At 41.6% G+C, this 11,799-nt stretch overlaps 2 protein-coding genes across 11 annotated transcripts in view; both read right to left on the bottom strand.

Annotated features, from left to right (window-relative positions):
* LOC148076548 (uncharacterized) lies at positions 1-2,735 on the bottom strand. The gene is made up of 3 exons (XM_087793404.1): positions 2,597-2,735; positions 1,705-1,985; positions 1-1,009 (listed from the first exon to the last, which is right to left on the bottom strand). The coding sequence occupies exons 2-3, from the start codon at positions 1,954-1,956 to the stop codon at positions 476-478; spliced, it is 786 nt and encodes a 261-aa protein (XP_087649530.1). The 5' UTR covers positions 1,957-1,985; positions 2,597-2,735; the 3' UTR covers positions 1-475.
* A 1,872-nt stretch (positions 2,736-4,607) lies between these two features.
* Positions 4,608-11,799, bottom strand: part of baz2ba (bromodomain adjacent to zinc finger domain, 2Ba) — a 70,866-nt gene continuing 63,674 nt past the window's right edge. For 5 of the 10 annotated variants that reach the window (XM_087793901.1, XM_087793897.1, XM_087793900.1 and 2 more), the window contains 8 exons: positions 11,617-11,772; positions 10,592-10,752; positions 10,154-10,503; positions 8,500-8,635; positions 8,267-8,413; positions 6,795-7,087; positions 6,546-6,689; positions 4,608-5,953 (listed from right to left, as the gene is read on the bottom strand). In XM_087793901.1, the coding sequence (XP_087650027.1) occupies positions 5,797-5,953; positions 6,546-6,689; positions 6,795-7,087; positions 8,267-8,413; positions 8,500-8,635; positions 10,154-10,503; positions 10,592-10,752; positions 11,617-11,772 (1,544 nt within the window). In that variant the 3' untranslated portion in view covers positions 4,608-5,796. The remainder of the gene's footprint in view (positions 5,954-6,545; positions 6,690-6,794; positions 7,088-8,266; positions 8,414-8,499; positions 8,636-10,153; positions 10,504-10,591; positions 10,753-11,616; positions 11,773-11,799) is intronic. The other 5 variants (XM_087793898.1, XM_087793899.1, XM_087793904.1 and 2 more) reach the window with 2 other exon arrangements.

Genomic DNA, 11,799 nt, shown 5'->3' with positions numbered 1-11,799 from the left:
TTTATGTTGTTCAGAAGTAGAATTTATTAAAAATGTAGATGGAAGAACAGCATGAAGAAGCATGTGTATTTGCTGACAAATCAAGATAAAGACCCTTGTCCTGTCATTTTTGTTTTGTTTTATCTTGGGAATCAGAATCACAAAATCCCTCCCTTTTTGTGTGGAACCGCTGCCGTCATTGAGCCTGTCTCCAGCCTGTGGTACTCGTTTAACCCTGTGACTCTGGCTGATTCCTCTGCACTGGTGAACAAGATGAAACCTTCCTCTTGCTCATCGGACGTCCTTCTGTGTAGGCTCTAAGTCTTTAATGTAATTGGCCCCTGGGTTAACAACATGGTAAACCTCTCCTTTTCTACGGGTGTTTTTCCCAATGCATTTAAGCTCCCATTCTTGTCCAACATCTTAGAGAAGGTGGTGTCTGCACAGCTGTTCCTGACTCAGAGCGACATTCATGAGAAGTTTCAGTCTGAAAACGTTACAAGTTGTCTGTTGAAGTAATGGCCTCACAATCGCTGTCGTACTTGCTGTCAGATGTCTCTACATCCACAGATCCGCCGGGCGCTCCCGCCTCAGGGATTTTTGAGACACAAATCCCTGGAATCTCAATGTCCGGCTCTCCTCCAAACATGTCTACCAGTGAAGGGACCAGATGGTTTTTTGAGAGGCTCGCCCAGGACTCGGAAGCTTCTTTAGGTTCAAGGATGGCGTTCCGATCCAGAGACTCTGGCTCTTTGTCAAATTGAGGGGTCTTGACTAGAGAGTCTGATGTCTCTAGGTGGTCTTCCTGTGTGGAGCTTTGTGTGACTCCTGCATAGAGAAGGGGATCGTGGAGCCCCAGTAGAGCGTTGGCGATGAAGATCTCAAAAGGGTGGCCCTGAGGTGGAGTCTCAGGCAGCTCTTTAGGCGGACGAGGCTGACCTGGAAGATACAAATCCTTACGAGGCTTGTTTGCTCCCTTGCTCTGCACCTTAGGCTTTCCTGGACGAATCTTGCACTGGATGGACAGACCCTGGAATACAAGAAGAAGGGAAGGAAGAGTAGGAAAGATGACTGACTACGAGTTGCTACATCTGTCACTTTGATGCAGTCTTAAATTATATCTCCTCTAATTTAAAGGGTAAGGAAGCACCTAGACCTTGTGGAGTTCTAAGAATGACGTTTTACTTCATCTTCAGTTCTAACGGAGCTGGTATAAAGGAAAACAATCTGGAGGAGTTGAGTCAATGTTTGGATCGCCTTATAAGGGTCTTTATTACCTAGAGGGGGGCTTTGGGTCTCACCCCAATCACATGATCCCGAGTGGGGATGTTTGGTGGCTTAGAAGAGTAACCGGAGCAACAGGCTCCTCTCCATGCACTGCAGAACGGAACAATTTAAGACGACTTTTGTTCCTTCTGCCATTAGATGATCAATCCATCCAGCCATCCATCCATCCATCACCACCACATCATCCAACACGGTAGAACCAACTCCTGGGGTAGGGCATCTAGACGGATGGTTTTTCTTTTGACCAACACATTGATCCCAACTCCACCCATTTGTTCTCCGTGCTGCCCCTCACAAGATATTTACTGACACTTCAGACCTGATCCTTTACGACTGAAGAGGCCTGTGGCAAAAGAAGTAAAAACTCTTCCCAAAACTCCTCACGGTCCAAATGTCTCGTTTTAGAACCCTTTGGAAAACCACGACATGTCTTCTTACCTTTTTCTGTCTGAATTTTTTAATCCTCAGCAGTGAGGCCTGCAAGTTCCTTCGAATTTTGACACATGATTTCAGAGAAGGGTTGAGGGAGGACCGACAGGGGCTCGCTGGAGAAGGGGGAGGGACGAGGATCATCGGACTCCATGCTTCGGAATCCGAGTCCTGCGAGTCAGAGACACTGCTGGCGGGGGACACAGGGCGAGGTCGCGGGGTCGACAGGTCCGAGGACTGAGTTTGGTGCGCAACATCCATGATCGAAGAACAAACGGATGATTAAAGACCTGAAGAAACGAGACAAGACGTTTTTATTTGTTCAGACTTTTCCTTGATTTTCTGGAACTCCTGTTGTGTTATCAGTTTTATCTTGATCTTTAAAATATATACTTTATTGAATATTGTTTTGATTGTTTAAGCGCTTTATGATCCTGGTCTGGAAAAGCGCTATACAAATAAAAATGACTTACTTACTTACTTACAAACATAAGGTTTTGAGTCTTTCTTGCGTCACTTCAGTGACCTCGGGTTTCTTTGAACCCGTCGTCATGCTTTGATGACGCAATATTAGTATGTCGGCCATTTTCATTTTCATGGCTAAGAAATCCAAAAATAAATTAGTTTTATTGTTTTAAGATTACTGTTGACACTTGAGATCTTTAAATGGTTCAAAAATAAAATGTTATTTTCTTATGGAAGTGCTTTAGTCGTAAAAGAACAAGGAGAATACAATGAAAATTATAAAATGATTTTTTTTATCATTTTTGATTCTAATTCATCTTATTTCTAATTCATCTATTTACTTCCACGTTAGTCAACATGTTTAATATCAAAGTGAAAACAATTAATAATCTGTTCTGTATGAATTTATACAGAAATGTGCGTAGCAGGTACTTACGCTGGTGTGATCCCTCAAAGCAGCTCTTACAACAATAGAATGAGCGTCAATAAAAAGTACACACAGTATATCCTGGTGTTTCCAAGTGGATCATCAGAGTCTTAATGTTTTCCAAGTGGATCATCAGAGTCCTAATGTTGTGAACACGTTCGCTCACGATCATCTATTCATGTTGAGCTTTAATAATGACGTCACAAAGCAACTTCATGTTTGCTCTTATGGTGAAAGAATGTTCCGTCACAATGACAAAGAAACTCTTTAATGACAAGAACAGAATGTGACGGACGTCTTATAATGTGATTGATTGATACACATTTGAGTTGTTTCTGCAGAAAAGAAAAAGATTAAACATACAGTACAGATATTTAAAATAGGAACAAATACTATATTGATAACAGTTATAATAAAAGTAAATAATCATGTTAAATAAACAATAATAGATAATCCCCAAAAGGTAATATTTACAAGAAAATATATAAAATATATATATATATATATTAATAGCCTCAAACACAGAGGGAGAGGAAGATTGTTCCAAAGCTTAGGAGCAACAGCCTGGAAGGATTTCTCTCCTCTGGTCCTGAATCGTGTTCAGGAACCATCAGTAGATTCTGATCCACAGACCTCAGAGCCCGAGCTGGGGTGTAAGGCTGGATCAGATCAGTGATGTAAGGAGGAGTCTGACCATGAATAGATCTGAAAGTAAGAACCAGAATTTTTAAAGTTGATCCTGAAAGAAACTGGAAGCCAGTGAAGAGTTTTAAGGATCGGAGAAATGTGAGTTCTTCTACTAGAGCAGGTCAGAATTCTCGCTGCAGAGTTTTGTATTAACTGCAGGCGAGACAGTTCCTTCTTGTTTAGACATGAAAATAAATTGTTACAATAGTCTAAACGAGAAGACACAAACGCATGGATTATTAACTCCAGATCGTGTTGTTATCTCTAACGTAATCAAAGAAAGAAAGAAAAATACAGCGCTATATAAATAAAAGTTACTTACTTACTTACTTAGTTATTAATGATCAATTCCAATATTTGAATGTTTTAATACTCTGTTCTGATAAGAAAGGTGGAAAGGCTATGATCTGGTTTCACATTTAATTTGGGCCTAAATATAACTTTTTGTTTTACTCTGTCCGTCTTCTGGTCGATTTGTCTAAAACTATCAGTGTAGAAGCTGAACTTGATCAGTAAATATCAGCTATTGCTCCATGAATTATAATGAAAACGATATCTAACAATGTTTACTTCAAATTCCTGTAAATATTGTTGAAAAAAAAAAAGCATTTAGATTTATTTTGGTGTTTATCTCTTCGTTACTTTGACAGGAAGTGCAATGCGGCATCAAACGACCCCTTCAAAATAAAATCGGTTTACGGACATCGGAAGTTACATCGCATTCCTCGGATCATTGGTCCGCATTTACAAGAACAACGCATCTACAAAATGTATAATCACTTGTTATTTATTTGCTATGTTAGTGTTCTCTTAAGCTAACATGCAGCGAGGTGTACAACTTATTTTATTCTGAAGAATTCTCAAAGCGTTATCAGGAATATTAAACTCTTAATCAAGGTGTTTGAGAAATTGGATTCATATTGTGTTTTATAATGAGCATTTGTGTGTGGTACACTGTAAAAACTCAGGCCACTTTTATCTAATTTTATTTGTTTTTTGTATGTATTTTTTTTCGTTACATCTTAACTCTTAACTTAACTTAAATCAAAGCTATATAAAGTAAAGGATAACATTTTATGTGATGATCTTTATTTCTTAACCATCTCATGTTGAACAAAAATGCAGTCCTTTGCTCGGTTGTGATCAATAGAGGGAATCTAATCTAATCATAAAGAGTTAGGACGATAAATGCAGGGCTGCAGAATATTGTGTTAAAGGATTGATTAAAATTAAGGGAAATATCAAAGGTATTTTTGACATATTTTCTAATTTAACTCGGAACCGTCAGCGCGGCCATCACTCAATGTGTGAAATGAAAAAGAAAAATAGAGTCTTTTGCGTTGAAAAACATCCTTTTAATAGGTCCGTGCCACACACTAGTGAAAAATAAAGCTCCTACAAAAGAATGATACTTTTATTCCACAATATCTTAAATAAAGTAACTTCAAGTACTTCTGACTTGGGTACAAAAAAATCTAGCTGCCTCCATCAGGCCACGACACACAGCAAGGTTCAACACAGTGGTCACAAATGTCCGTAGGTCCTCGGGTTTTTGTGGCAGATTGTGAGGAAATATATTACGGGAGCGCCGACCCCCCGTGTTTTTTCTTTTCTGCGGTGAGGAATTGGATCTGCGTCACAGTCCAACTTTGGAGGCCTTGTTGGATTGAAATCATATCAAAAAGAAAACGTCGTAAAAATGAAAACATTAAACATCCTCTACATGCCCCTGTTGGAAGGGTAGGCACTACCAAGATTAAGGATACCACAGTGTTTGCAGAGGATATGTCATATACTGTACAAACAATATTTATGATAATGCTTCCATCACGTTCACTAAAATAGAATGCTACAATCATTCTAAGGCATAAACAATATCTTAATATTCTTAAACAATTTTTTACACATCGTTCCAAACAAGACATTATATAGACATTAATAAACAATATATACACACGAGCCACCATCGTCCAACGGCTGCTCCTGTCAATAAATGCAGTCGAACAGCTCGAACAAATGATTACAGTCATTGGATGCTCCAAAGCACTGAACAGTGTAAACAGTTTTTTTTTTTTTCTTGGCTTTGTTTGATATTTGGGAGGGAAATTATAACACAAAGACACATTCCTTTTTCAATTTAGCTGACCTTCCTTTTCATAGAAAATGAAGTGGACCTTTGATTCATAAATAATCATTACAAAATTAAATACATTCACTATACTAGTTTAAATAAGAAACGAAAATATGTACAGGTAGTGGAAAGTATTCTAGTGACAGTTGAGGATTCAATCAGTGCAGTGTTCCGAGTCAGGGACTAGTATTGCACTATGATGGCCCTTTAGTCTCTGCGAGTCTTTGGGGCTTTTATCCCTGTTTGTAATGAATCCAGCGCACCTCGCGTGACCGCACTCGTCGCCCCCGCCGGGCCGCGGCAGGACCGCGAGCCCGTCCTGCCGGGCCGCACTAGAACGGCCCGGCGCCGACTGGTGGACCAGAGGAGAGGATTTTTGGGGGGCACGTCATCAGTTAGTTTGTTTCAGAAGCTCCGTCCAGCGCTTCTCGAAAAACTTCCTCATGTTGTGGCCGGCACGTCCGATGTCCGAATTGTCCTCGTTGTATTTCTCGCAATTATCAAAAACTAAGTTGACGTCGATGATGAAGGTCTCCAGGTTTTGATACCTGAAATGAAAACGAGAAGGAATGACTCTTTTCACCGAGATATACGAGAGACAACTACTCCTCTTGGTACTCCTCTTGCAGTCATTATACTTAAACTTAAGCTTCTAAATTAAATATCGTATATTTTGTCGTTTGGTCACAACCTCAATTTAAAATAATGCCCACCAGAGGGCGCAACGTTGCTGGTTTTAAAAGTCACTAACCTGGATTAATAGCAACGAGTCTACATTTCTGTGTGTCAGACAAACATGAAATTCTATATTTTTAACAACTATTATTCAGACACTGTAATATTTAATAAAAAGGAAATTTTCACAAGAAAATAATGTTATAAATGTCACTTTATGATGGATCTATAATTTTCTGGCTAGACTTAACTTTGATCATATTGTATTTCTTACTTGTATTTTATCAATTCATCAAGAAATAAAATAAAATTCCAAGATTTAAAAAAATGCAAAATGATGAGAACGTTGTAGAATATGAACCACGAGTGGAAACAACTGAAGAACATCATAACATCCATCGTGAAACGAGTCCATCTAAACCTTGACTCGATGTTCCAGGAGGTCTGAGAGAAGCTGCTACTCACTGGCTGCTCACGAGCTTCTCGCGGATGGTGGAGAAGTCCATGGGTTTCTTGATGACCTTCCTGTATCCGGGGACCGACTTGAGGTTGACTGGAGTCAGGAAGGGCCAGGCGTCCTGATGTCTCTCCAGCTCAGCCAGAAGAACCCTGAGGAGGAAACACGTCGTCACAAATAAGAAGTTAAATTAAGTTAAATTAAGTCAAACTTTAGGATGAAGCTAAAACGGTTTCCTTCTGACTCGGGAAACAGACCTGCACAGTCCCAGATCCCTGTTGTTGTCTCTGGCCGTCTTTGCTCTTTTCACGCAGGTGGGGTTCTCCTGATTGGCTGCCGGCTGAGCAGGTGAGCTCTCCTCCGACTTCCTCTTCTTGTTGTTGTCTTTCGCGGCTTTCTTGGGAGTGCTGCCGGCGCTGGTCGAGTCCTCCTCCGACATCTCTCCGGCCGGCTTCCCGTTCTTCTTCGCCTCGCCTCCCTTCTTGGCGTTGGCTGCGCTGGTCGTGGCAGCTTTGTTGGGGGTCTTCTTTTTGGGGGAGGGACCGCTAGCCTGCAAAGGGGGGGGGGGGACAATATTATTACCTCTGCCAAGGAGGTTACGCTTTCGTCTCTTTGAGTAAGTTTAAAAGTTTGAATGACATTTTCAGGACAATCATGTTGTAACATCGACGACTTGTATGGCTGACTATAGGTAACATGGATGATGCTGAAGGAAAAAAACTTTATAATACCCTCAAAACGATTCAAATCAACCTTCAAATACTACATGTCAGACACTCAGGGCTTTAAATGAGGCCCCTGGCAGAGGCATGAGCTGACTCACTGATTATATTAAGCCATTCTAAATGTTTTTACTCCATCTCTTTGAAGAAATGCTCAGACAGTGACTCAATACCTCGGTTAAGGAAGTGGTGATTACAGAGTAGAAGAAGTAGTCATGGAAACCATGTACTGCACTTGCAACACGGGATGAAAACTTCAGATTCGCTCATAAACTGCAGTAACCAGACTGAAAACTAACAGTTTTTGATGACATTTTTCTTTTCCAAGATGCATTTTTTTGTTTGAAATAACTTTCAAAAATCCTTACATATATTTTAAAAACCCAGTTGTGACAGTGATCATTGGAGCCCCTCATGTACTTCACACACACAATTAAGCTCCAAAATAATACTGACAGACAGAATGAATGTAACTTATACAAAGTATTTTTCTGTTATTTTTAAATCATCTTTTATTGAAGTTATTAACGTTCTTCAACCCTTGTCTTATCTCAGGGTCAATGTGACCCGAAGGCCCGAAAGAAAATGCGTAATCCTGACCCTAATGTAACACGAGGGTTAAAAACCTGAACGTTTGGCCCCAGCATTTGATAAAACTCATACAAACGAATCCCTTCACACAACATGCTGACACTGCAAACCCCTCGACACTTATGACATATTCATGTGATGCTATTTATGAAGAGTCTCGGTGGACGATATATAACATCAAATTTTAATTACCAAACAATAACCTACACTTATGTAACAAACACAGGTTTTCAATGAAGCTGATAAGCTCAGGGCTTTTAGAAACAGAAACATTTTGGTGTTTTAATAAAAGGAATCCATTTCAAAAGATTAAATTGATCTGAAAATTCACGCCAGTCTCACATATTCCCAGAGGAAGAAACTTAGGCTTTTCTTGGAAGTACGATGCACGTAATGGCTGAGAAACATGACTTTACCTTGGATATGCAGGCTGGGCAGTACCAGTCTCCCTCTGGAATTGTGGTGATTTTGGGTTTATGGCAGTAAGTGTGACAGCCTTTGTCACAGCCGTCACACAGCAGCAGCAGATCCTCGTTATCACCCTTCCTGCAAATCTGACAGTACTGAACAAAAGAGGGGAAAAAAAGGCGGATTGAATGAGAACCAGTTCGACATTCGCTCAGATGACATTCTTGAATGGATTGCTCACCACTTTCATGATGGAGCGCTCCCAGGCGATGGACTTCTGCAGCTGCTGGATGCACATGGCCAACTGGGCGGCGCTGCGGACTTCACTCAGGGCCTTCCTCCAGACCTTCATGCCGTGAGCCACCTCCTCCTCGCATCTATGAGCGGAGACCAGAGTGAGCGATGGAAGGAAAGCGCACGGGTCCGAGAGTCATTCGCACATTCACACAGATGCTTCCTCAGACCTTTTAGAGCCTCACGGTGACCGACTCAAGTGTGTGTGTAGCAGCTGGATGTTCTTGAACCTTCCAGTACACATCACTGGATCTCACCAGCACATCATCTCTAATATTACGTCGTATAATAACTTTAGACTGACATTCTTTTTGTTAAATCTGTATGTCATTTGTAAAAATATTCTTAAGATAAATAGTTTTGTTTCTAGAACTAGGAAGTAATAGAGAGTACACAGCTGTGCTACTTCTTTGTTTGCCAAAGTTTAACAGTCCCTCGACATATCCATGTTTCATGGTCTTGTTTCACTGATTTTTTTTGTTGAGCTGTACTGCATATTTAAATGTATAGTTACAAGTTATCTCACAATGTTACTAACAATGATTGAATTGCTTGTAAACTCCCATGATGCCTTTCTACACACTGCTCTATTTAGTTACAACTGATTGGTCGCGTCACTACTTTATTTAAATTCTACGTCTATGTTGCCATGTCAAAGAAATCGCCAGCTGCTAATGATTGGCTGGGCGGCAAAGCATTATGTGAGCAGTTCAGTTCTAAACTGTGTGAAAATGTCTCCAGAAAGGTTTTACAGTGAGTGCATGACAGATTATGAAGCATCTACTGCACATGTATTTGAAAATGTAATAATTAAACGGTCACTACTTCATGGATTGTAATGCAGGGTTTTTTTTTAGAACATAACCTTCATGATAAACGAGGGAGCACTGTATCTGTACAATTAAATGTAAGGTGTTTTTGATGAGAAATTATTGACCCTCTAGAAGCAGGAAGTAATAGAGAGTAACCTACTGTGTTTATGTCTTTTTCCATGCTCAAGATATACATTATAAGAGTTTAAAATACGCGAGCTACAGTACTTATACTCCTCCCCGCCGTCCTGCATCTACGACGAAGCGCGGTGGTTAAAAATAGACGCTAAAAGGTCATGACAAAGTTTCTGCATGAGTTCTGTGTAAACACCAGTGTCCATTCAACCAGATGCAAACAACACGGCAGAGCTTCAGCTGTGCAGAGACACAAGGATTTTTTTTTTTTTTTGAGGGGAGGGGGGGGGGGGACTCCGGAGAGACGCACACCGACTGTGTTCGTGTTACATGGACAATCATGCAGAAGGAGTCGAGGAGTGGAAACTCTTTGAGTGTAAACAAAGTGGGAGCCATGAGAATGCGGATGCACAGCACGATGCAGTGGGAATGGCGGTATTAAAACACCTGCACAGAAAAATGAAAAACCCAAGTAGAGACTCCCCAAGTCCAGAAAAAAAACGGCACGAGAAAAAAAAAAGCCACCAACCACCATGGAAGACCTCCCATTAAAGCAGCAAAGACCCTCAGAGTAAATGGGAGACTCAGTGCACACACAGAGAGGAAAGGGTCTCAGGAGGGGAGCGGGGAGCTTTGGTTGGAGAAATGACCTACCCTTCCCTGTCAGCACTAGTGGATGGGGCGGGGGCAGGGACAGTGACCGTACCCACATTATCCAGCCTGATCTGAATGGTGGTACCTAAGGGGCTCCTCAGGTACCTTCTCTCGATGTTGCGCTCCAGATCGGCCAGACGTGTCACTGCTATGTCCAGTGGATTGTCCGGGTGACGCATCACCCCGCCCTTCTCCCCCCGCTCCTCTGGGTGATCCCGGGACTCCTTGTCGCCGCCGCTGGCCGACGAAGACCCACTGGATTTGGTCGGGGGCTTGTGCTCGTAGTACACCAAGTCCTCCCGCTCGGACTGGGGGTCCGGGAAGGTCCAGCCCTGGAGGGGGGAAGTCCGCTGTTGAGTTTTAAGGTATTGATGACAACATGTTTTTTTTTTTCAACACACTCGACAGACACGTTGATGATGGACTTTGCGTCTCTACCTTGACCTGCAGGCTCGCTGCCGTGACCTTCCTCTCTAGCTCCTCCACCTGCTGCAGCACAGCGATGTCCATCTCCATGGCCTGCTCCTCCACACACCAGCCCCGGACAGACTCCACGCTGACCTGGCTCTCCTCCAGCTCCCGCAGCTCGATCATGGCCACTAGGATGGAGAAAATAAGTCCAACGATAATGTGAGAAAACATTTAGCTCAGTGCAGACGTTCGTAGCTCGGGATCAACTTCTTCTCTTAATGGGTTTAAGTGGGCTTCATAGGAAGAAGCTCTGGTTTCCTCCCACAGTCATGAAATAAATATTTGAGCAACTGTGTACTCTCTGCCCGTGCTAGGCTACCAAAACAAACATTTTGCATACATTTATTAATGAACTATTTGGTCAAGGACCGGATTTGACGTGAGCCTTTCAGTCTGTTGTAAAGCCTGCAGAGTTTATCCTATGTCGACATTTCAACATCCAACATCTGAGAGCAGAGAAACAGCTCTCTGCTCACGCAACCTTATTACAGAAGTCAGCAGCTTTGCAGAGCAAACCCAGACTCCCCCAGTTTCCAAGTACAATAATTCCATATCGAACAATGCATATAATAATGCAAGAACATTTATGAAGTTGTAAAATGACTCTTAAAGTAATTTTATTTAAGTCAGAAGATCAGTTGGACATATTGGTTTCACGTTTTCCAGTCTTGTTTATTAACCCACGGATAAAGAGATGCAAGTTTGAGTTCAGGAAGTGCTTTATAAACACCCGAACACTGCAATTAGTTTCGATGAAAGAAGCAGTTTCTTTTCGTAATATAGTTCAAAGGTCTGGTAAATTATCTCAGTTTTCTCATTGTATCATTTTTTTAATAGCGAAAATATAACTTATCTTTAAAAAATATACTTTAATTAATCATAATAATATGCTTTTCATCCGTTGTACGTCTTCCTTCTTTGACTTTTTCCAAAGTTAAATGTACAGGTCTGGCAACGGGATTACCAACTGGAGATGGTTGAAGTTCACTCACCATCTCTGTGTTTGGTGCAGACCTGCGGGATCATCTCCATGTACTTCTGGATCTGCCTCTGGAGGCCTTTCTCTCTGATGCCGCGGCTGTGCAAAGAGTCCACTAGAGCCCTCAACTCCTCGATATCGGACACGCGCCACCAGCCGGTCAGCATCTCTGGAACAAACAGATGTCAGCGCTCCT

This window comes from Callionymus lyra, chromosome 6 (genome assembly GCF_982586985.1).
Source record: "Callionymus lyra chromosome 6, fCalLyr1.hap1.1, whole genome shotgun sequence".
Lineage (NCBI taxonomy): Eukaryota > Metazoa > Chordata > Actinopteri > Syngnathiformes > Callionymidae > Callionymus > Callionymus lyra.
This window is presented reverse-complemented; position numbering and strand designations above follow the sequence as displayed.

What these genes read in the sequence shown, in the direction of transcription:
- LOC148076548 (XM_087793404.1), bottom strand. Translation starts at nt 1,956, where the DNA reads ATGGATGTTGCGCACCAAACTCAGTCCTCGGACCTGTCGACCCCGCGA. An exon ending in AAAAATTCAGACAGAAAAAG is followed by an intron (nt 1,010 to 1,704) that starts GTAAGAAGACAT and finishes CTTGTATTCCAG; the next exon opens with GGTCTGTCCATCCAGTGCAA.